The sequence below is a fragment of the Podarcis raffonei genome, chromosome 5 (assembly GCF_027172205.1).
Source record: "Podarcis raffonei isolate rPodRaf1 chromosome 5, rPodRaf1.pri, whole genome shotgun sequence".
Lineage (NCBI taxonomy): Eukaryota > Metazoa > Chordata > Lepidosauria > Squamata > Lacertidae > Podarcis > Podarcis raffonei.
Genome location: NC_070606.1, coordinates 62,588,261 through 62,612,284, shown reverse-complemented (window position 1 = coordinate 62,612,284; position 24,024 = coordinate 62,588,261). Strand labels below are relative to the sequence as shown.

The 24,024-nt window shown below is 43.6% G+C and overlaps 2 protein-coding genes across 8 annotated transcripts; one reads left to right on the top strand and one right to left on the bottom strand.

Moving 5' to 3' along the window:
- Window positions 1-571: 571 nt before the first annotated feature.
- Window positions 572-15,717, bottom strand: SCLY (selenocysteine lyase). Of its 5 annotated transcripts, none has more exons than XM_053389690.1 (13): window positions 15,629-15,717; window positions 13,313-13,421; window positions 12,619-12,731; window positions 12,135-12,235; window positions 11,497-11,680; window positions 10,194-10,321; window positions 8,992-9,156; window positions 7,528-7,634; window positions 6,785-6,821; window positions 5,519-5,602; window positions 5,214-5,316; window positions 3,855-3,930; window positions 572-1,579 (listed from the first exon to the last, which is right to left on the bottom strand). In XM_053389690.1, the coding sequence occupies exons 2-13, from the start codon at window positions 13,408-13,410 to the stop codon at window positions 1,435-1,437; spliced, it is 1,341 nt and encodes a 446-aa protein (XP_053245665.1). In that variant the 5' UTR covers window positions 13,411-13,421; window positions 15,629-15,717; the 3' UTR covers window positions 572-1,434. The 5 variants fall into 5 exon arrangements, with proteins under 5 accessions (XP_053245665.1, XP_053245663.1, XP_053245664.1 ...); XM_053389688.1 differs by lacking the exon at window positions 15,629-15,717 and adding an exon at window positions 14,899-15,048; XM_053389689.1 differs by lacking the exon at window positions 15,629-15,717 and adding an exon at window positions 14,842-14,862.
- On the top strand, window positions 15,059-19,308 carry LOC128414431 (uncharacterized). 3 transcript variants are annotated; one of them, XM_053389694.1, is made up of 2 exons: window positions 15,059-15,325; window positions 17,253-19,308. In XM_053389694.1, exon 2 carries the CDS (start codon window positions 17,282-17,284, stop codon window positions 18,158-18,160), a length of 879 nt encoding a protein of 292 aa, XP_053245669.1. In that variant the 5' UTR covers window positions 15,059-15,325; window positions 17,253-17,281; the 3' UTR covers window positions 18,161-19,308. The 3 variants fall into 3 exon arrangements, with proteins under 3 accessions (XP_053245669.1, XP_053245667.1, XP_053245668.1); XM_053389692.1 differs by lacking the exon at window positions 15,059-15,325 and adding an exon at window positions 15,597-15,701; XM_053389693.1 differs by lacking the exon at window positions 15,059-15,325 and adding an exon at window positions 16,550-16,573.
- Window positions 19,309-24,024: the final 4,716 nt, after the last annotated feature.

Here is a 24,024-nt window from a genome sequence, read left to right as displayed (position 1 = left end):
CTATGGTAGCTTAATGTGCAAACTTGCTTATATAAGTGAGAAGGCATAACCTTCATCCTTCCTTCCCCTCATTCTCCATGCTACCAAACACAGTGCCTGCAGTGGCAACTAGGAAAGGCTGCACAGGTCAAGGTGGCAGACCTTTAGGTATTTAAAAATGGCTACCATATCATTCTCCTCTTTTCCAGGCTAAACGTACCCAACTCCCTCAACAGTTCCTCTTCTGCTTGTCAAAACCCTGTTGACTCATGTTAAGCTTGTGATCTACTAAGACCCCTAGATCATTTTCACAACTACTACTGGCAAGCCAGGTGTCCCCCACTCCTGCCTAAGTGCAGAACTTTACATTTCATAGGATTATAGAGTTGGAAGGGATCCTGAGCGTCATCTAGCCCAACTCCCTATTGGAATTTTGTTAGTTTAGGCCAATTCTCTAATCTGTTAAGGTCATCTTGAATCCCAATTTTGTATTTTGCAGCATTAGGTACCTCTCCAAGTTTAGTGTCATCTGCAAATTTGACTGTCACCCTTTCAATTTCTTCATGCAATTCCCGAAATATTGGTTTTCTGAGTGGTTTTCTGCTTGACCCACTCCTTTGCAAGGGAAAACTCACTCTTTAGCAACAAATCAGAACAAATAGCAATCCGGAAAAAACCCAAATTGCCATTTGCTCTGATTGAGCACTAAAGAGCAGTTTTCTCTAGAAAAAGCAGCAGGACAATGGAAGTGTGGAGAAGCCCTAGGTTAGAGAGGTTCTATGCAGCCTTCATAACACAAAACACAACAATGTGAAATGAAGGTTTCTCTCTTTCTTTCTCTCTCTCTTCAGCTCTAGAAGAATGCATATTTTAGTCCCACTGCACATCTCAATGCTAAACACAGTGCAATACTATAGCAGCTACAACCTGCTGCTGCAGCAAGAAGAAATATTCATATTCCTTCAGTGCCTATATGGAGGGCAATTGCTTTTCATTCCCAGTAAGGAATACCCCAGAAGGGTGGCATCAAAAGAGTGGCTGTTTCCAGGTACCAAGGCAAGCTCCCAATTTTTCAATATTTTGGGATTCACCTGTCCATTCAAACCATAATATTTAGGCTTGTTTCCTGAACCCACACAAAAACCTCAATCATAGATCTAAACATCCAACTAGAAATGTTTACCCACTTCAATGAGTAAAAACTGCTGGCAGAGCCTGCTCAGCATAGTGACTACATTCAGGGAGCACTGATTTCTGGCCTGATGTATTCAAGGGCTGGGGAATCACTAGAGATTATTCAACAAGAATTCAGAGGCCAGAAGCTGACTAGAATGTTATCTAGCCTCATTCTGTTAAATGTAATAGCACCTAGAGAAATGGAAAATTAGGGTCAGGTAAGCTCACTTCCTGGTTTTAGAGGGCAAAACTGTCTCACTAGGTGACTGAAAATCTGGCCTATTGTAGCTGAGCCACAGCCTGCTTCAGATCTTCCACAATCAGGTCCACATCCTCCTTGCTGGTAGCACGACCCACACTGAGACGCAAGGCGTTCTGTGCCACGTCATAAGGAATTCCGCAGCTAAGCAGGATAGAGGATGGCCTGGTGAACAAAGATAAAGTAAGTCAAGTTTAACCTCCTAAAATTCCCTACAGTGGTTCCAAGAAGTGAACAGAGGAAATAAAAATTATGCAGTCCTATACTTATTTCTAAGTCTCATTAGTTTCCAATATGAGCCACAAAGAACTCTGCCTCTGTAGTGCACATTCACATCACTGTTCTTCCTAAGAATGCTGCAGTCACCCCAGCTTAGGTACAGATCCACTGCAGTGTTGGTTTTAAATGATAGGCAACACTTTTCTCTTGCAGGCAGCCTCTGAAATATTGCCCAGGAGGGAATGTGGCTAAAAAAGGTTCCCCATCTACTGGTATGTAGAGTGGTTAGAGTGTCAGATTACAACTGGGGAGAGCCTAGGTCCCAGCTCAGACATAATTAACTGACCTTGAGCTAGTGACTAGCTAACCTCTTCACAGGTTGGGTGTCAAAAGAGGGTCAAAGAACTGTGTATGCTGCTCTGAACTCATCAAAGAATGAGAAAGAAATGTAAAAAAACAAACAAATAAATCTGACTTAAGCCCAAACTAGATGCAAGACCATCTAGTGTTAGCAATAAGAGCTGGATGTGGACCCTGGCATGGAGGTACTGTAAGGGAGCTTTTACCCTGCTGTGGACCCCTGCCCCTGTTAATCACATTGGGGGGAAATGTTTCTATCTTCTCCAGTGGAAGCTTTCCCCCCATGCATATAGGAGGCACAGGCAGTCCCATCCAGATTGGGGCCACCATGGCAGGGGAGGAGTGGTTCAGTTCTCTCCCCCAATAACAGGGTGCCAGTCCAGACTTGCCCCACATTCCTGCAGTTGTTACTTGTGTGAATGGCATCTGAATTTTGTTTGGCCCTTCACGCTTGCTATTCAGGAACCTGCTTTTGAACGGGATCCTGTGCGCATCCATGTGGAAACATGGAAGTGAAATGTATTATCTCTGGAGCAGGCATGTGAGCAAAAGCCTCAATTCTAGCACATTCTGTTCTCAGATTTGGCTCCAGCATTATGCAGCTAATCAATTGGGACACAAGGCTTGTCATACCAATATGCTCATATGATTTTGCAGGTCTCAGGCATAAAATTGAACCACAAGCATTCTAGGAAAATCTTTAGATGAAAGAAATACAATACAAGGCACTTAGGTTTCCACTGCTCTCTCCAGTATTTGAAACAAACAGCGCACAACAGCAGGGGAGCAAGTTGCTGCTCAGACACATGATCTGTCACACTACACTGCTCTCTCTATTCAAAGGAAAACCACTTGATGATATCCTAATCCTAGGCACTTAGCTGATCACCTATTTCCCTGCCCAGCTGGAACTATCCCTTGTGAGTTCCAAAAGAGTGGATGCCAAGGTAGAAAGGCCACAGCTTATGCAAATGTTGGCTTGTACAAAAGTGCAAAGAAAACACTTTCCACTAAGATACAAATACATTAACCAGCTTATGAACTTAAGATTGACCAGCTTCCATAATAAGCTCAGTCCTGAATAAACGGCAACAGTCTGCAACACTATCTCAGTAACCCCCTACTGCTAGCACCCTTTCCTGTGCTACCCTTACCACCTGGGGGGAAAGTGGGACTGGCACTGTGGCAACTATACAACCCCTTCCACTTCTTAGTCCTGGACCAGTAGCTCTTTAAAGCCAGGAGAAGGGCAGTTCACACAGCTAAGTAGAGGGACAGGCTAAGTCTGCCCATTGTCCAGGGGCAAATGGCATGGCCTGGATGCAGGGTGAGAGATTGTGGGAGGCGGTGTCACATGCCTCTGGCTGTCTTCTCCTAAAGCAGGAGGATTTCACGTTTGAAAATGGAAAACGTTCCTTTTGTACATCTTTGGGGGGCAGGAGGGAAGACTGTAAGATGTAAGGGCTGGTGTTACTGTCATAGGGTGGAATTTAACATTCTGCTCTTCCAATCATTCTGCCTGCACAAGCATTTCAGCTTGCCAGATGAAACGATCCCACCATCTCCACCCACTGTTGTGGGGTTCTCCTGACTGCCCTCCCTGAGCCAATTTTGGGGCAAACGGTGGGAAATGGGAAAGTTTCATTGTGCAAGTGCAAGTCCTTGTGCAGGGCTGCTGCTGAGAGGGTAGGTTGGGTGAATCCTACTATTGTCACACACACTATTACTACCATTAAGAAGCAGAGTTCCCTGAGGAGGTGGGTGAGTACAGGTGTTGCATCCTTTGCTTTCACTTTTCTACATCAGATGGATCTGTTCCCTCCAGCCACAGAATGCCCAGTTTCCCAACATGGTTACTTACCGGTCACCCTTCTCGGAGTGGCATGCAGCACCAACACTGGCAAGCAAAGTCCTACAGTGAGATAGCACCAGCCGACCTGCAGAAAACACAAGACATAGGCGTGCCATGAAACACCCAAGGACCTGGTGGAGGAAGCAGTGGCATAGCGTGGGGGGTGCAGGGGGGGCCGGCCGCACCGGGCGCAACATCTGGGGGGGGGGGGCACTCGCAGCTCTCTGCCCCTACTAAAATCCACAGGTTAGGGGGCGCAAATTACTTGCCTTGCCCCGGGTGCTGACAACCCACGCTACGCCACTGGGAGGAAGGAACCCACAAAATCGGTTTTCAACCTCCCCTCACTCCATTCAGTGCTTATCCCACCTACACTTTGCTAGAACTGGCTTCTCATTAAAGCTGGAGGAGGGGGGGAATAAACAAATGCAAAAGTTAATGCACATCATACATACAAAATTGTCAAATGCAAATCTGAACAGGCAAAGTAGGGTTTTAATGACAAAAAGGTTTAATAGATAAAATCAGGATGTGGGTTTTACAATTAGAATCCCTCCTGAGATAAATATGAAATTCATGCTGAAATTATAAAAAGCCAAAGCTTAAAACTCATTTCCTTTGTTTACAGTGGTATCTCCAGTTACGAACTTCATTTGTTCTGGAGGTCCATTCTTAACATGAAACTGTTCTTAACCTGAAGCGTGCTTTCGCTAATGGGACTGCTGCTGCGCCGCCGCCGCACAACTTCCGCTCGCATCCCAGGGCAAAGTTGCTACCAGGAGTATCTACAGTGGTACCTCGGGTTACAAACACTTTGGGTTACAGACTCCACTAACCAGGAAGTAGTACCCCGGGTTAAGAACTTTGCCCCACGATGAGAAGAGAAATCATGCGGCGGTGGCGCAGCGGCTGTGGGAAGCCCAATTAGCTAAAGTGGTACCTCAGGTTAAGAACAGTTTTAGGTTAAGAACGGACCTCCGGAACGAATTAAGTTCGTAACCAGAGGTACCACTGTACTTCCAGGTTAGCGGAACTCGTTACCCGAAGCGTTCATAAGGGGGACGGTACGTAACCCGAGGTTCCACTGAATTTCAAAATTTCACAATTTGTAATTTTTTTGAGCAACTAGAAAACCAATTTCCAATACCATTTTTTAGCATCTCCCCACTCTCCCTCACACAGCAGCAGTCTGGTTTTCATCTGCTCTGAAAATATCTTAAGAGCAATGCAGTCTTGAGATCTATAGACAGGATTAACACATGTGTTGGTCACCGAGGAAGCTGTAGGCAAAAAAAACCCCAACAACACCTAACGTAGACTGACAGCAGCCATATAGGAATGGTGAAAATTTAGAGCCATAGGCGATACCTTTTAGTCCTGAGCCCATGACAGAAAAGTTACAGGTGTTGCACAGTCTCCTTGAGCCTTTCAGCCTGCAGTTAAAATAAACTCCTTGCTCTTCAAACGCGGCCTAAAATGTGCAAAAATAATACTTTCAAGAAATGTTTGTTAATGATTGGCCTCACTTCACTATCCCCCAGCTTAGCGTTCCTACAAAGGAAGGCAGCAAGAAGAAAGTGCCATACAATTCTATCTACAAACAGAGGTCAATCCTCCCTTCCCTATGCAAAGGTTGCAGGTGAAACCAGAAAACAATCACCCAAAGAACTCACTTCAAGTCTCTCTTCCAGGTAATCCCGGACCTTCCTCATGTGAGCTTCATAAACCTCACAGTGCCTGCTCACCAAGTCTGCTGCCTGCAAAAGAAGACAATCAGCATACCATGTTTCTCAGTGGCTACAACAAGAGACAGAACCATGAAGGGAATGATGATTCCCATAGAACGTTCCCATCCAGACAGATGAAAACAGATCATGGGTAGGAAATCTGAATGGAATCACCTTTTGTGCCTATTCATAATGTGATTCCTTTGGTCTGACAGTGATTTGTCAGAGACCAAGGAAAGTCTATATGGCACAATTTTGCACGAGCCTCTCTCTCTAGAGCACACCTGCAAGGTACCCACCACTCTCAATCAACTAAAAGAAAACCCATTAATCATATAACTATATACCTGCAACCTCAGTGACATAAGCTCTCTTCATATGTTTACTCACCTGATCTACCAGGGTTCTAAACTGCATTGGCAGCCTACACAGATAGCAAAGGCTCCCTGCTTTAAAACCTATTCCTCTATGGTGCATTTTGTTTTAATATACTGTTTACTACTTGGGGGGGGGGGAGGCATTTGGCCAAAAAGCAGGAGCTGGGAGGAGCTACACAACCTTGGACATGGGGCTAAAGATGCTGACCCACAGCTCCTGCTATCTATGTTGTCCCTTTGTGAAAGCAGCACATGAAGAGGGCTACTAGAGAAAATCTGGACATATTCTCCAACAGACTCTCAAACAGTGGCTGGGTGTTGAGTTACTGAGAACACTTTCCCCTCACCCCACCCCAGTGTATATATAGGCCAACTTGATGTACCTTTCTTGTTCTGGCATGCTATTCACATAGAGCCACAGGGAAAACTGTAAAGATTAGCTATTTGCTCTGAAAAATATGCCTAGAAGAACAACCTCTAGTATTTCAACAAGTCCTCAGTAACCAGATCCTCACAATGATGGGAAACAACCGAAGTTTACAGTAAAGCATTTGTAAGCATCCTTGTCTCCTATCAGTGTCCCACTGTGCACAGATTTAGAACTTTTGCTCCATAGGTCAAATAGCAACTCCACCTCTGGCATGAGAGTGCGAGGGTGTGAGGGAAGAGAAGCACCAGCACAGATAAGCAAACCCGGGGAAATCTGTTGCACTGCTTCTGCCTTTAAATTATTGTAAGAAGAATGCTGGGTTGAAATCTGAGCCTTGCTACCAGGACAGCATCTCCTGTTGAATCCATAACTGTCATTATTAGCTCTCATCACTTCTGAGCTTACCTTGCCAAGGCCAGCAATCATTGGTGTATTCTCAGTCCTAGAACAGAGAAGTGCAGTGTGTATTTATTCCTAAAGCATAATAAAAGTGGCACAGGCACAGGGGCTATATCTACTTGGGTAACTAGCATAATGCAGGGACTGAAAATGGCGCTACTGCGTGATAGGAGCTACTGCTCCTGAGTTACTCAGTTGTGGGGGGAGGAGATCTGGTCTTTCTTGTTATCTGAATGTGACTTAGGAAGCTCAGATGCTGCCTTATATCAAGTCAGACCACTGGTCCATTGAGCTCAGTATTACTGACCCAGCAGTAGTATTCCAAGGTTTCAGGCTGTGGTCTTTCCCAACCCTACCTTGAGATGTTGGGGACTGAACCTAGAATCTTTTTGCATGCAAAGTGTGTGCGCGCTAGCACTCAGCCACAGCCCATGACGTAACCCCTACACTGCATTTCCCAGCAGCTTATCCTGAAACTCTTCACACATTGCCAAATGAGAAACATGATACGAAAGGGGAAGGTTTTCAAAAGCTGAGCCTTTCACTCACTAATCTATGCATCCTTGGAGTCTCAAAGAAAACTTATCTTCAAAAAAACCTGCTTGGTGTCTTCTCTCGCAGCCCCTCACCCGCGTGAAGAAGAGGAACATGGGCTACCCACATATTGCTCCCACATCCAAGAGAGGTTCCCACCTTACTTGGCCTCTCCCTGGATTAACTGGCTCCCTCTGTGCCCTCATCCTTCTTACCCAGGGCGGAAGTTCCGTTCCTGCCCACCTCCAAACAGCATGGGATGGAGAGGAGTGGTGACACCAGGGCCTCGCACATACAGTGCTCCAATACGCGGGGCATAGAACTGCAACGATAAATCACAAAACTAATGCCTCCAGACAAGAACTAAGAGGTGTGTCCAACAGGAAACTGAGGTACTTTGACCACACAGAAGTAAGGCTGACAAGAGCAGAGAAGCAAACATTAAACCTTGGGGAAATCATGGTTGCCCATGGGAGAGAAATATGGTTGAATCCTATGCTCACTGCTACCCCTCAGTGCTATTTCACACATAACAGAAGAGTTTCCTGTGTTTTCTCCCCCTGTTCTGTGTCACTTGACAGGCATTTGTGTGCTTCAAAAAATACATGACAAACATGTTCCCAGATACCACAGTTATTTAACTAATTACGCCTGGAGATTAACTTGAATCATTACTTGGCTACTGGCAAAATAAATAAAAAAATGAAAAGCTGTTTTTGAATACTGTAATGGAAAGTGATGTTGACACACTGGACATCTCCTGCTGTGTGTCATGCTCTCCTGCGCAATGTGAAAATGTGGACAAATTCACTCAACATTGTTCCCAGATTGCCATCTGGTGGAGAAGCAATTGAGTTGCATTGCATCCTAAGAAGTGAGTTATCGACTGTCCACTATGTTTTTAGGTGTTCCAAGAGTTCACGATGAAAATAAAAGACAATTTAAGCAACACTTTCTGCATTCCTGTGCAACCATGCTAGATGCATGGGCTGCAGAGAAGAGGGCCAAGATACTGTTCAGGGCAGAGTTTACATTACAGTCACCATATGACAATCTGCATGGCAACTGTAGCAAAATACAATTGTCAGCAGCAAGCAAATCAACAATGGTTCTCAATTTTAAAAAAACCTGAGAAACTGCTGCTCTAGCACATGGAATCTCCCAAAGTTCACAAAAGGCCAAAGTGAGATGGCCTCATTGTTTATTCTTTGTGTGTACATATTGTGCACTGTTTTTACAAACTTTCAAATGAAAAAAAGGGTTTTGGAAACCAGGATGTAGATAGCATTAGACACATTTATTAAACAACATAAGAAAAACACCTTTCGCCCTAATAGAGCCAGTCTGCAATTCTGCACAATGAGAACTGTGAGTGAGAGAACCAATCATGAACACCAAACGTTTTTACTGCCAGCTTCCTGTCATACAAAGCACCTCTGGATTATGGTCACTGTCTGGTTCTCAGAATGATGGCTGGTGTTCAGGGAGCCCTGGAATGTTCTTTCTTATTTCTCTCTCTAAATGTTTTATCAACAATAAAGGATGACTCTATGGGCTGACAGCAACTCTCTGCTCAATGGGTATTGGATTTACCATGTTGGGAGATGACCTAGATGAATGGACATCTCTTACCCTGCATGTTGAAACTATATTGTAGACTGAAGAGAAAAGCACCATACCTTGTGCCCCACAATAGTGAGGTAATCCACTCCCAGATCCTGCACGTCCACTTGACCTTTCCCAATCATCTGTGCTGCATCTGTGTGTACCAAGATCCGTGGCAGACCAGATGCCGTTCTCTTCCGATTGAGAGCTTGAATCCGTTGGCTGAGTTCGGAGACAGGCTGATAGAAGAAAGCACCATCAGGAGACATCATCTCACCAGGAACACAAGTGTTCTGGCTCTCTCTTTTGCTACTGCCCTACTGGCTGGCATATGATGCCTTCGTGGAATTACTTGCATGGAAAGCTGATGGTTGCCTTTGAACTTTTATTGATGATATTATATTGCTTTATTGCTATGTAGTACAACTGCCCTGCCTTGGTGATCTAGGTAGAAGATAGCATTGGGTGTAACTCAGCATCCAAACAAAGGACACCACATATAAACTCCACAGAACACATAACCCTACACAGGGAGACCATGGTTCACGGCATAGGGCTATGTCTCTGTGTCTCCAGAGAGCAAAACCTGTAATTTCAAAGCAATGAGGTGACAAAAATGGTAGAACTAAAGGTTTTACTATACAGTAGACCCGTGATTTATGTACATTTAACATGTGCACATTCAGCTTTAGGCACTTGGCAAAAACAAAAAATTAAAAGGGGGGCAGAAAGAGGAGCGGGCATCTGGGGGGGGAAACTTCGGCAATCCCACCTGGCGTTGCATCCAGTGTGTTTTGACTATACATGATTTTGGCTTTATGCACTATCCCCAGAACTTAAACACCTGTGTAAATTGTGGGGCTTAAAAAGGTAAAGGGACCCCAGACCATTAGGTCTAGTCGTGGCTGACTCTGGGGTTGCGGCGCTCATCTCGCTTTATTGGCCAAGGGAGCCAGCGTACAGCTTCCGGGTCATGTGGCCACCATGACTAAGCCACTTCGACGAACCAGAGCAGCGCACGGAAACACTGTTGACCTTCCCACCGGAGCGGTACCTATTTATCTACTTGCACTTTGACGTGCTTTCGAACTGCTAGGTTGGCAGGAGGAGTTGCGGGGCTTACTGTATACTGAGATTGAAAGTTGGTGGAGTGAAAGGAGAGGGGAAATATTTTGGGGGAGCATCAGCTCCCTCTCATTGGCGCTTGGGATCATCTGACCACATATATGAACCTCATATCCTTAAACATGTAATAAGAACTGAAGGCACAACTCACCATGATAACCCCAGTTTCATTATTGGCCAGCATAATGGAAACTAGACATGTAGTTGGACGGATTGCTGCAACAACTTCATCTACTTCCACCTGTCCTGTCACTTTGGACACGGGTACAAAAGTGGCTTCTGTAAATAAGGATGCAAAAAAAGATGTTGATCCCATAGCTCAGTGCGTTCATCAGCAGTTACTATGTATCTGGCAGCAGTGGAGAAAGTCACAGGGAATAGCAGACCTATTGCTAGGCAACAGGCAAGCGCTCCTTAGTCTTGAAAGATTAAGATATGGCTGTCATAAGGGAATTTGGGAGGAAGTGGCTATTGACTTAGAAGCAGCATTTAATGAAAGAGGCAGCTGAGCAAAAATGGATTTTCCTGGAGCACAGCTGGATACTTGGAAGATAAGAGAGGAGGAAGCTGAGGGGAAATGCTGCATGCTGTTTAAGTCTCTTCAGTTTGCAAAAGCCCCCACAAAGAGCTCTGAGTCTCATACTGAGTTCTGCCATGATCCTGCCCAATTGGAGAAGCACCAGAGATTAAACCTAGCACCGTTTGAACACAAGCTATATATTCCTCCCTCCCTACGCAGTGATAAGACCACTTATCAGCCAGGTTTGGAATGCCATCTCTGACTCCATGTGTTGGTCACTTTTTGACAGGCGAGAAGGATAGGATAGGATAGGATAGGATAGGATAGGATAGGAAAGGATAGGATACCATAGGAAAGGATAGGAAAAGGAAAAGGAAATGATGCAAACAAATGAATTTGAATTAAAGGTTCAGAACTGCCCCCAATTCTGGACATTAGCACCACAGTGAAAGTACTGCTGAGCCAGCTTTAGACAGCTCACATTTGGAGTAAACAATAAAGAGACAGTATACCCAAAACCCCCTTCATGGATCACTGCCTTGTTGTGGTGAGGGGCTTGAATAACTCCAAGAAGCTCTGAGCTATGCCATGCAGGGCCACCCAAGACGGACAGGTCATAGCAGAGAGTTTAGACTCAATGTGATCCACCTGGAGAAGGAACTGGCAATCCACTCCAGTATTTTGCCAAGAAAACACCATGGACATAAAAAAAGAGAAGCTTTGAGAAGAAAGTGAGAGTTTCCAAGGCATGCTCTGGTTCATGGGGTCACAGAGAGTCGAACACGACTAAGACGACTAAACAACAATACCATAAAAAGTAGTATTTGCTACTCAGAAACTAAAATTGCTAAAAAAAGACCTTTTGCCTAAGCAGAATCTGGCAAGTGCGTATAATTTATCAGTAATCTCTGACTATCCACTACAGTATACTCACCAGCCTCATGCTCTTTCACTAGGTGTTCCACAGGGAGACGGACCGAGTCATGCTCAATGCAAGATGTAATTAAATGTGGGCACATCCCCAGAGTCTTTTGTTTATCCTCTCTTGGTCCATCAGAACTTTGCTTGTTGCTTTCCTTAAAATGCTTCACTACAGTGTGGATCACTAAATTGTTTGCCTGAATGGAAAAAGGAGGGATACAAATCCCAATCTCATATGTTCATATGAATATCCAGATTTACCAGTGCAGTCCTCTGGAGTAGACAATGCTGAATTTCTTACCCAAAAACTAGTTCAGTGCCAGACTTGTCTTTCAGTCTCAGAAGGATCAGAGGCAGAGGACTGATTTGTAGTCATTACCTCCATGTGAGTGAATCAAATTGCAATACATGCTCCTTCGCAGGTTTTAAATAAAAGATAGAGCCATTCAACAGAAGAGGGATAGACTTTCTTTTTATCTGATGGGTGTTTGCTGGGTCTTACTTGGCACTAATTAAGAATGGAGTCACCAATGCTATGAGAAGCAAATAAAGTCAGACTCCATTTAGGAAAAAAGACAGCTAGCATGTTATGGGTTGATCTCTTAAATGACTGCCAGGTCAAAACAGTGCTAGCAGCATTTCATATCTCACCTCTGTCCCACCAGAAGTGAAGACGATGTCCTGGGGTCGTCCCCCTACCATTCTAGCCAGACTTTCACGGGCTCCATCTATAATATTTTTAGCCCTTCGACCTGTGAAATCAAAGGCACATTTATCTTATTATCAAGGCAAGCTGGGAGGAAGTCTCCAAAGGGTGGCATTAGGGGAAGACTACCGCCTTGAGTTCCAGGATGTAATAAAGTGATAAATAAACAAATTATTAAGTCCACCCAAATTCTGGAAGAGTTTAATTGTTTTGATACAGAATAATTATTTCTGGTAACAAGAAGTGCCAGATTTGGCTCTGTGTTCCTTGCATGAGCATTTATTTCAGCGAGTGCTAGAGTGGATCACATGCAGTAATACATTCCTTTAAGGCCATTTCAATGCAGTAACTTGAATTTAAAAAGGCAAGATGAATATAAAAATGAGATGGATGCTTTCATATAATGTTTCCATCCAGGCTTGCTCTCACCTTCTGTGTAAGAGCTGCTCGGATTGCCCCATGCTTCATGCATGGCTTCTGTAACTGTCTCAATCACCTCTGGAGCCAGAGGGGTGGTTGCATTGTAATCTAGGTATATCTTCCTGAAGGGAACAGAATGCAAGAATAGTTACAACAGAAAAAGGAATAAGATACATTCACACTAGCACTCTTTGGGCCAAAGTTGCATCGTTGGTTATGAAAAATGCTGCCTTAACCAAACCACTTCTGAAGTCGTCATTGCCACAACCACAAAGATGATACTGGGGTTTTGAAATAAAACATCACTATCTCTCCCCAAGCTTTAAAATGTGGTGCCAGTTTTGATGACTACATCATATGGCACACTCACATGAATGTGACAGAGTGGGCCCAGGCCCATGAAAGCATATGCCACAATGCATTTGCTAATCTTTAAAGTGATTTTGCTGAAAATCACAGCATTCTAGCACTTAAGAAGTTGGCTACTATAATAATCTTTCAGTTCCTAGAGCTCAATCCTAAGATTTTTTTACTTGCTTGGAGTTTTGCAATCCAATCTACACACATTTACTTGGAAGTAAGTTCCACTTAATTCAACAGGACTCATTCCCAAGGTATATTGTGGGTAAAATAGCAAAATGTCAGCACTTACCATTGTAAAAAAATTGTCTCCAATTTTTTAAAATCAAGGGAAGCTACAAACCTGTTTGATGAGTTGTTCTCTTCCCCATCAAAGTCAATTTTCTCTCTGTTCTCATTTCCTTTGTTCACTAATACTTTCTTCATTTGGTTCTCTTCCATTCTCCACCAACCTATTTTAAGAAAAACACAACCCACTTTGTTCCATGAAACATTAGACTTCAAATAGCACGCAAATAAATTATGACATGCCTTTGCCCATGAATCAAAAGGACACCACTACTCGTTCTGCTGTATCTTCAGGAATCAGAGGCACTGACTTGCGCCCCAGATTGGAGGGGCCCAGCATCGCACGCAAGCGCAACGTGACATCATGACATCACACGTGTGAGGCCAATGGGTATGCAATGAAGCCCAACACCACTGCCCCCTGCTTGCAACTGCAGACCAGAATGCCAGAGACTGAAAGTGAATCTGGACCTTTTGCATACAAAGCATGTGCTTTACACTACCAAGCTACAACTCTTCCTCAAAGGTGAATTGCCTAATGTCCCCAAGGAAGCTCATAGTAGAGGGGAAATTAGTATCATTATTTATTAAATTTCTATACCGCCCTTCATCCAGAGGGTGGTTGACAATATAAAAACACAAAAATACATACCATACATACCATAATAGCAAACAAAAACAATACTCCCCACAGTTTAAAAACCCATAGAAAGCCAAAAATTCTAATTTGTAGTTCAATCTGCAGTGATGGTAGTTATTCCGTTACAATTTTCACCTGCTACTCCATTTTCTCTCACAGGCTCAATGCATAGGCACTGTTTATGGGCAAAGACCTACTTCTAGCTTCAGACACTTCCAACACATTACCAGAATAAAATTTTGTTGTATAGCTAATCACTCAACAATGGAGGGTTGTTGAGTGGAATGGGAGAGCCTCACACTATATGAAAGACTCTTAGATGTCTTGCAGTCCTATCCACAGTTGTTATCGTTCCTCTCCGTTTGTAATTATCATTGCTTTGTTTTTGCACTGAAACCCCGCCCTTTCCATTAAGATTTTAGCACAACCTTCTAATCCCAATGGCCTACTGTAATTAACCCTAAATACATGTGCCTGAAATAACTGCTTATCTAAGCCTTGTCTCTGCTTCCCTCCCGTTTCTGTCATTGCCTATTTCTGGATTGTGAACCCCTTGGGGCAGGGACCTATCAGCTCCTTCTTGTTTTGTTGCAAAGCCTCATGAATGTGGATGGCACCATACTACCATTAATACAAAAAAACCCAACAATTTATATAAATCACCAAGTTGGTTCCTTTTATTTTATTTACACTGATATGTTTTTTACTGCTGAAATTGTGCTGAACAAAATGGAGAACTGTTCTCCTCAGCTCTTGCCCACAAGACATAAATTGAACCTCCCTTTGGACTAGGGAGCGTATATCTTAATAGAGACAAAGCAAAGATACTACTCCCGCCCCCCGGGTGAGAATGATGCCTATCCAAGAACACCTAAAAACAGAATACTGGACTGCACAACCTTCCGCCTCAACGCGACCATTTTTACACAAACTTCGCGGCGCACCTATTGGCTACTACGACATAATTTCAGCTACGAACCAATCCGCGTCCTCCAACTCACCAGGTAGCTATTGGCTGCTGAGGCTGCTTAACACTCCAGCCACCGACAAATCAGATCCGCGCCACACAATTCGGACTGACAGTGGCAAGGCGGGTTGACGCGTAGTAGACGCAGGAGCCGGGGCATCCGCTGACTCTCTCTTCCCACTCTCACTATTGGTCTATGGTCGAGTCTGGTACTGGTGTGGCTTCAGCTTCCGCCCAAGAAAGGCTATTAGTTTAATCGCGACCAGGCGGGTCGCCTCCTCAAGGACCAATCAGCTTCCTTCTCCGCCAGTGCGTAATGGCGCTCAGCAAGGCACGGCTGCGTTAGTTAACCAATCGGTTGCCTCGCACTGACGATAACCTGCCTCCGACCTTCCCCTTAAGAAGCAAGACCCCTTCGTCCATTTGCCTTGGCTTCGCTTACTGGTTCTGCTCACCTGACGGTAGTTGGCGACTGGGTCTTTTTTTTTTTGCCGTCGTCGTTACTTGTTCGTCTATTTTTTCCCACAAGGAGGCCTCACAGGCCCGGTTTTCGCCTCAGCTGCAAAAACGGGACCATATATTAGCTACCAACGCCCAGTTTATTTTTTCAAAGCAACTCGGTGAATGACAGTTGAGATCATAGAGACGTCGGCATGAGAGACCACCACAGGGGAAGGGTTGCTCGCGCTGCCCTTCCTCAAGATGGCGGCGGCGGCACCGCTTTCCCTTTTCCCGCTGCGTAGGGCTCGCTCGCTCGCTCTCACCAAGATGGCGAAGGATGGGCCGCGGGCTTTTAATTGACGCTTTACCTGTTCTGGCTGGTTCTGCTGATCGAAGGCAGGTCTTGGGGATAACGGGATAGGCGGGATTAGAGCCGGCCAGGCCGGGCTATTCAACGGTTGGCCGGCCGGGCAGGGGAAACGGCGCCTGGGCCTCAGGCGGCTTCGGCCTGGGAGTGGGGAGGAACTTGCCGGGGCTGAGAGGGAGGGCGGCAGGGCCCCACCCCCATCCGCCTCATGGCGCCTGTGGCGGCTTTCGCCTCATTGGCGTTATTCTCCAGGCAGGAATAAGTGCTGGCAACTGCCGTACGTGGAGTGCCTGGTCCCTGCCTTGCAGACGGGTAGTGGGGCGCGCAGGTGTTCTCTGGTGCTCTTGACAGCCCCGTGGTTTGAGGCGGTGCAGGGTTGGTCCGCTTGACAGGTTTTAGAAAGATCCCTTCCTTCTCGGTGGGCTGTTTTAATCCCCCCTGTGGACCTCCAGAACGTGATCCCCGGACGCTATGCTCTCAAGCCTCTTTGGTTTAGTGTACTACCTGCGCTCATAGTTTCCAGGACCTAGAGCGGACTTGCATAAATCCCGTGATTGCATCGCCTTAAAAATCCAAGTTTTGAGCCCTTCAGTTGAGAATTTGCTTACAGTTTGAAAATAGGAAATTGCTTGAATGCTAAAACTTGGAAGCATCATTGTATATATGCTGACAGGTGCTATTTGTATTTATTTGCCTGTTTCCATTCTGGGATTCAGGTTTCCTTTAGAAAATACTGTTCCATTTCAGATTGCAACACTATGCACATCTGGGAGGAAATGCTGTAGTCAACTTGCTTGTGAATATATATATGCATGAGGTTTCACTGACAGGAAGATTAATGTAATTATACCAGGGCACTTATTGCAGCAGGCAGCTTTGAAAAAGCAAGATTGAGGAAAAGGTACAGCTGCTTGGAACTGTTGCAGTGCAATCTGTTAAAGGCTACCTGTGTGATGGGAAAGCAGGTTCGAAATGTTGTAAATAAATATTTTAAGATTTGAAGGTAATTTGGCCACCATAGATTTCTGAGTTATAATGGACAGAATACAAGTATTAAGACTGCTTGTTGAGGTGATTTGTAGTTAATCGGAGAAACACCTGTGCCATTGCTAGAAGGCCTTTTGTGAATTTCCTAATAGGGTTTAATAGATGGTATCTAATGTTAATCATGCTCAAAGGAGACCCACTGAAATCAACGGACAAGTACTCTGGGTCTACCTTGTGTGATATTGCACTATATTTTTAAATATTAAAATATAAGAACATACTGAATTATATGTGAATGATTTAGCTGTGCCAGTGACAGATCATGGGGGAAATTCAGACTGCAGCTAACATGAATAAAATACTTTATTGATGCTTTACTGCTTGCCAAGTCAGTTTTGTTTTTCAGATAGGAGCTTACTTAGTCCAAATGGGTGGAACTAAGTAATGCTCTCTCCAGAAATTACTTGTCTATGTTGGCTGCAGTCCTGAACACTTTGACCACCTTGACTTACATATTCGTAGCTTCACATAATTAAGTTTTTATTTTCATTCTTGTTGCTATTCTATTTCAGCTGTCTATCTCTTTATTTCAGCTTTTGGTATAAAAAGACACTGGAAAGGAATGATGGCGGCTTTGGATACTAAAGCAAAAGCAAAAAAAACTCTGGGGACAGTTGATTATGTGGAGTCATCAGAATTTGCCCAAGGAATTCTGCCTACCAAGAAGGATGTCATTCAAAACATGCTATATCTATTGCACCCAAAAAGGGCTGGGCAAGCCCAGCGATCCAAAGAAGATGCTGCCCAGTTGCTTGCTGAACTTCTGCAGGAGCACTGGTTGTTTTGCAATTTGTATACCATAGCAACACAAAGCATAAAGAAGCATATTCTTAAGGTGTATGAGGAATTTTCAAAATTATATCAGTCCAGAAAGCGAAGAAAAAATGAATTGTTTACACAGAAAGCGGATGATTTCAACAGGAGTTCAGAGCAGCTTTTTGACATATTTTGTACAGACACAGGAACAAGAGAGAAATTGGAGCAATACAGTGGTGTGAAGATGACTGACATTGAGTGGAAATTTCTTGAAGATCAGAGGAGTGAAAGAAAAATGTACTTTGAGGACTTCGTGGACAAGAAACAAATGGAAACAATAGAAAGACGAAGAAAAGTAGAATCACTGGAGCACTTCAGGAAGATTGCAGAAGAAGAGAAAGATGCATGTAAGCGTAAAGGAATGACTTCCAATAGAGATGAGCAGCCAGTTGAAGATGTCAGCAGTAGGAAGAAAGATGACCCCTCCCTTGGACGCAGCAAAGGAATTGGGAACTTTTCACATAAGGCAAAAAGAAAGCGCCTATCTTCTGGCTGGATTACTGGGACAGCATCTTCAACTAGCTATAGCGAGTCAGTTGCACCTGAATGTCAACATATACGTATGAGCATCAGAAAAGTCAGACCAGGGTTCTATGAGACTTTTGACAAATATGAAAACTGCTAGCCCAACATTCAAAATCTGTTTCTGTTGAAGTTTTGGGAGGTCTTAATACCCTGACTAATTGGAAGTTGATGTAGATAATTTTGTTGGGCTCCATTAATGTACAGCAACACCACCAAAGCAATGGCACCAGTAGAAATGGGCTTTTAGCTTACTGAGAAAGTAAGATTTGTTTAGGCCTGTACTGATACTTTCACAAGGTGAAAGTACTGTGTACTAAAAAGCTATAGTGTAGCAAAGGAAGACAGAAAAACCAATGTTTGGATGTTAAAGCAAACCAAATGCACAATAGTAGGTTATGTTATATAATAATTTAACCACTGGAACAGACTTCTTAGGAAGGTGGTGCATTCTCCATTTCATACAGTCTTCATGTTGGGCTGGACACTCCTAAAAAAACATTTTGCTGAAATGTTGTATAGTGGCCCGAAATAGAAGTGTGAGGAGAAAATGCAGACTCTCCTGCAGGAGAGTCATATTATATAACCTGTTGCCCATTCCAACCTCTGTGTCTCCCAAGACTGGAAGACCATGTACAATTAAAATAAAAAATGGTAACTAGTGAGATGGCAGCTAAAAGGGGAACTTGGTTGTGGGGCTGTGTGTCACAATGCAGGATCTTTTTGAGACTCACAATAGATTGCTAACTTCCTGCCTGTTAAAACAGTAAGTAAGTAAGCACACCTGAAGGGAAAACAGTAATTGGCTCAATTATCTAAAAAGTACAGTAGTTTCCTGTAATGCCCACCCCCATACCTTGATAATACTTGTATGGTCTTAAGAGACTGACCATATACAATTTGCCATTACTTCATTGAGACTTGAAGGGGTTCTGCGCCTTTCAGGACTAGGTGCTTGCAGGCAAAAGAAAATAGGTTTCCTCTGTTTGATCTTGCAGATATTTAGTTCCTAAAATACCTATACAGTTCTGAAAAGCAGCTTTTGAATAGATAGCATTGGCTCATGTGAGAAGGGGGGAAAAAAGGGTCAGGAAATTTTAAAAATGGCTTTTGGTATAAATGTGGTGGTAACAACTATTTGTATATTTTCTGCATTCTTAGCAATTAAATATCAGTGGTGAGAAATATATGTGGAAAAGTAGAATTTGTAATTGAAAATATTTGAGACATAAACATGTATAATGCACTGAACAGCATGGGGTTGGAACTGCCTTATGAATTATTTTAAAGGTGTTTAATTCTTCTTTTCCTTGAGTAAGGATTGCAAATGAATGCACTGCAATGTTTGCTACAGTGGAAGGACGTAGCTGCACTGCAGTTATAATGAAACAGAAGCAAGTCCTTCCATCTTGAGAAATTTGTAGCTCTGCCTGCAGTGAGCATTGGTAGTACAGATTGCAGCCCTTTCAAAGCTAGGCAAAACTTCTGTTTTCATACCTCACTGGTTTTCCCCCAGCATACAGATGGCTAGTTTTCACAGTCTCAGATCCAAACATATTGTATGCATGATGGTCTGTGCATGTACTGTTACATTACATGACCTCTGGATCACATGGTGTATACACAGACATCCACATATGGAATTGCTGTAATCTTATCTCTGGAAAGTCACAAACACCCGGCAACACACCCATACCCATGTTTCCCATCATGTTGGGAAGAGTATATTCCTCAGTACACTGCCCCATTGGCTGTATAGTAGTTAAATCCTAGAAATCATGGGGTATTGGGAATGGTTTACAGATATATGTACATCACTTGATCTATCACCACCTAATGGTTCTTGGCTGAAGATGTGAACTGTGCACCAAAATGCTGTGTGTTGGAATTAACGTTGGGCGATATAACTGGCCTGTTAAAGTTACTATAATATTCTTCTAAATTTTGCTCACATAATTTCCATAAATACAAGTACTTCAGAATATTAAATGGTTACTTTTAGGCAAAGGGCACCTGTCTAGCCCAAAATCCTAATAACAAATTGCCATCATTTTGTTACCCTTTGCCAGAAATGGTTTTATTTCAACTGTTGCCTTTTTTCATATGGACCAAAAATGTAACTTTATGCAGCATTATATGCATGTTGTGTCAAGCTAAGGAACAATGATTTATTACTACATCTGCCCTTGCTTATACATTTGATTTCCCATATGGGAAGTAGCCCCGCTCTAAAACCATGTCAAAAAGGCTGACTGGAGAGACGATTAATGCAATTAATTGTAATGTAATTGGGTGATGTGCATTATGTCAGTAATGCAAACAGTTTCACTGGATCTTTGAAGCAATAAAAGCACCCTCTTTTTTCGGGAAAACAAGTGAGCCATCACTAATGGTAGTGACAGTGCTTCCATTAAAATTTGTCTCCTTTAAAGTTTTTAGATGGATATTTCCAAATGTTTGCATTCAATAGTCATAGTTAATTTTGAAGTTGTGTTTCCATTCCCAGTCAAGATAAGCTAACCAAATGCCTAAAATTATCATCCCTCATTGGTCCTAATATTAAATACCTCCCCAAATTGCAATATATTTTCTGCACAGGCAAATTTTGAACCTTCGAATGAAGGAAATTGTCAGAATGAGATTCAGTCACTCTTGAGTTTAATGTTTTAGGGATCAAAAATCTTTTTTGTTTCCTGGAAGGGGTAATTCAAATGATATATGTTCTGTAGCATACATACAAATGCCTCGCTCCATACATTGCAAAAAAGCAGCTAATTTTTCTTTTTCCATGTGTTCATATTGGTTAGGTTCATTTAAAACTCAAAGTAATGGGGGGGGGGGAAATATATGATTTAGTAGTAAGCGTGTGATTGTCGCATTACTGCTGAATTAATCCTACTTTTTTATTTTAAAAAGTACCAATAATCAGGCCCAGTGCTAAAGGTTTCTGGAATTTGTTGATGGCAGGCCGGCCAAAAGATCGTGTTGATTTTCTTGATAGACCGGTCATGTTCAAAAGAAGCAGCAAAAGAGAAAGTGTTGATTGTTTTTGCTTCTGAAAATTTTGACATTTTGTGTTCTTTGATGACATAAAATGTCAGATGCTTCTGCATGTATAGAAGTGTCTGATTACCAAGACTGCATTTCTAAACAGACTAGTAAGCCTCTTGCTCTGCCTGAGGGTTTTTCATCAAATCCGTCCACTGTTGAGGCTTCTCTTCCTACTTTCATACTCGAATGACTTGATTTATTTACAATATATACTATTTTCCAACAAGAGCTCCTAGAAGGAGAGCAATTAAATTATTCTCAAGCACATTCATGCAACACTTTCACCTGCGTCTTGTAGGCCTCAGTGGGCAGATGATAGCTGCAGCTTCTGCTTTCAGAACTCTCGGTGGAGGTGCTGGGGGACCAGAACTATAAGAAGTCCTCTCCCCAGCCCTCTTGTTGCCGTTGCTGCCTAACTTGGCTTAAACTGTGCACAGGGGAATAGCCCCACTGCCTTGAAAGTGTTGCCAAGCACCAGGCCTAGGTAACATAAGGTGTTAATGTCCTTGATCCTTGGCAGCAATAACGTTCTTTAACAACCACTTGGAAATCTACTTTGCTGCAAAATGTGGTGCCTTGCTTCTTGCAGCAGGAGATATCTTGTACCAAAGTCACAGTATGCTTGTGGCTATCTATCGACTTCCAGGTATAGCATGCTTCTGTTACCCAATAAAGTTTTAAAAAATTGAATCCTACATGGCTTGAGAAAAGCTCGCAATGATCTGCTCAGAGACTTACAATTGGCTGTCTACATCATCTTGATGGTATAATCTGTGCACCATGGGAGTGGGGCTTTTGGGGGGGGGGTAGTGCCTAGAAAAAGATTGTTGGATGACCAAAACTTTTCAACAATAATTACAATTTTAGCTAGGAACCTTCTGCTGTAAGCATATGAATGACTATCTTTTGATCTCTTAGCTAAAACTGCAGCTGACTGTGGCTCCCATGGAGAATTCCATATACTCATTTGGAGCCTTTCCTCACAAATAGAAACATCAAGGGTGTGCATGGTTGTACCAAGTCAAACCATTGGTTCTAGGATTTCAGATGGGAGTCTTAACTAGCCTTACCTGGAGATAACTGGGGATTAAACCTGGGAGCTTCTTTGCACAAAGCACAGTCTCCAATGCAAAAACTGGAGGTGTGGCTGAATGCCTCACTCTATGGACACTGCTCTGTTCCTTGTCTTCAGGGGCATGTGATAGCATTGGCACCACTTTCTCCACAGGTGGACTATGGAGCCAAACAGCCATACTGTGGTTTATCCTATCTCACTCACCTTGGCCCCCGTGATCTCCCCTTGGGAAATGCTGATTGGGGTGGGACTAGGGCACTAAATGCGGCTGTCTGAAGGCACCCTACGTTGTATGTTTCCTTTGGAGCTCCAGCCATCCAACAGGTACAGAGGCGGAAATCCGGCATGTCTCTGCTGCTGCCCATTGGCTTCAGACTTTAGGGGAATAGTAGAGGCACTCCCTTTTGTCCCTGACTTCATGCTGCACTTCACAGATGCTGTGCGAGATCTGGGGCAAGGCAAGAACACCTCTTGGGGCAGGGGCATGTTCTGGTGATTAGAAGAAAGAGAAAAGTGGGTGGCAGGAAGAGATGGCTCCACCCAACATAGGCTCAGACCCCAAATGACACTTGTGAGTCAGTGGCCCTCCATAGAAATAAGCTTTCCCACCTACTATGTATGATTTTCAATACAGTGGTACCTCAGGTTAAGAACTTAATTCGTTCTGGAGGTCTGTTCTTAACCTGAAACTGTTCTTAACCTGAAGCATCACTGCGCCACCGCTGCACGATTTCTGTTCTCATCCTGAAGCAAAGTTCTTAACCCGAGGTAATATTTCTGGGTTAGCAGAGTCTGTAACCTGAAGTGTATGTAACCCAAGGTACCACTATAGTAAAGAGCAGGGGTCAGCAAACTTTTTCAGCAGGGGGATGGTGCACTGTCCCTCAGACCTTGGGGTGGGCCAGACTATATGGGGGGGGGGAATGAACAAGTTCCTATGCCCCACAAATAACCCAGAAATGCATTTTAAATAAAAGCACACATTCTACTCATGTAAAAACACGCTACGTCCTGGACCACGTGCGGGCCAGATTTAGAAGGCGATTGGGCCAGATCCAGCCCCTGGGCCTTAGTTTGCCTACCCATGGTAAAGAGAATAGGGGCAGACATAGAATTAGTTGGTTCTGGCTCCATCTCCACTTGGTCTCTCAGCTTTTTGCTCTGCCAGTTCCATGGGCCATGGAGAAGAAAAGGTGGTTAAACGAGTATGACATTTTTAAAGGGGGAGGGTTTAAATTTGCCCCCCCCAAAGTGACCACAGAGTAATTGGAGTTGTGTAACCCTATTTTAGGTGACTATAAATAAGCCTTGTCCTTTTTTTAGCTTCATCCAGTAGGAAGAGTTCCATGCAGTTAAGAGATAATAGCTAGGTATCAAAGTTTATAAATCCTGCCACTGACAGCAATGTTTCAAGGTGCTTTGAAGCCAGTGGTATGCTTGGGAGTTTGCATGAGTTTTCATCTCTGAACTTGTTCTCCCAGATTTAGCATGTAAAAAGTAAACAAACCCACCCACTGCTTGTAATTAACTGCTGCCAGCCATCCTGAATTACACTGGAGAACAATTAAGAGAAGTGTTTGGTTTCTAAAATAATTCTGGGAAGTCCATTGAAGTTTGGAAGGGTGGGGCAACCCACAGATCTTACTAGGAGCATAACCAGCAATCCTTAGCTACTTGCAGAAATGATTTGGAGAAGCAACTCTTATTTGTGGACCTAAGGATTTCTTCCCTATCAATCTGCAATAAAGGATCCCTTGATTTGACTTAAAGATGGAAAATATTACGGGCTGCCAGCCAGTCAACAATGTACTTGTTTGCCTAGTAAAGCCATGTTCCACCAG

Excerpts from the sequence above, each read along its gene's own strand:
- LOC128414431 (XM_053389694.1), top strand. The coding sequence starts at position 17,282 with ATGATGGCGGCTTTGGATACTAAAGCAAAAGCAAAAAAAACTCTGGGG.
- SCLY (XM_053389687.1), bottom strand. The coding sequence starts at position 14,665 with ATGTCTTGTGGGCAAGAGCTGAGGAGAACAGTTCTCCATTTTGTTCAG. Across the intron at positions 9,157-10,193 it reads ATGAAACTGGGGTTATCATG|CCTGTCTCCGAACTCAGCCA; the intron begins GTGAGTTGTGCC and ends TTCTTCTATCAG. Across the intron at positions 1,580-3,854 it reads CACTCCGAGAAGGGTGACCG|GCCATCCTCTATCCTGCTTA; the intron begins GTAAGTAACCAT and ends TTTGTTCACCAG.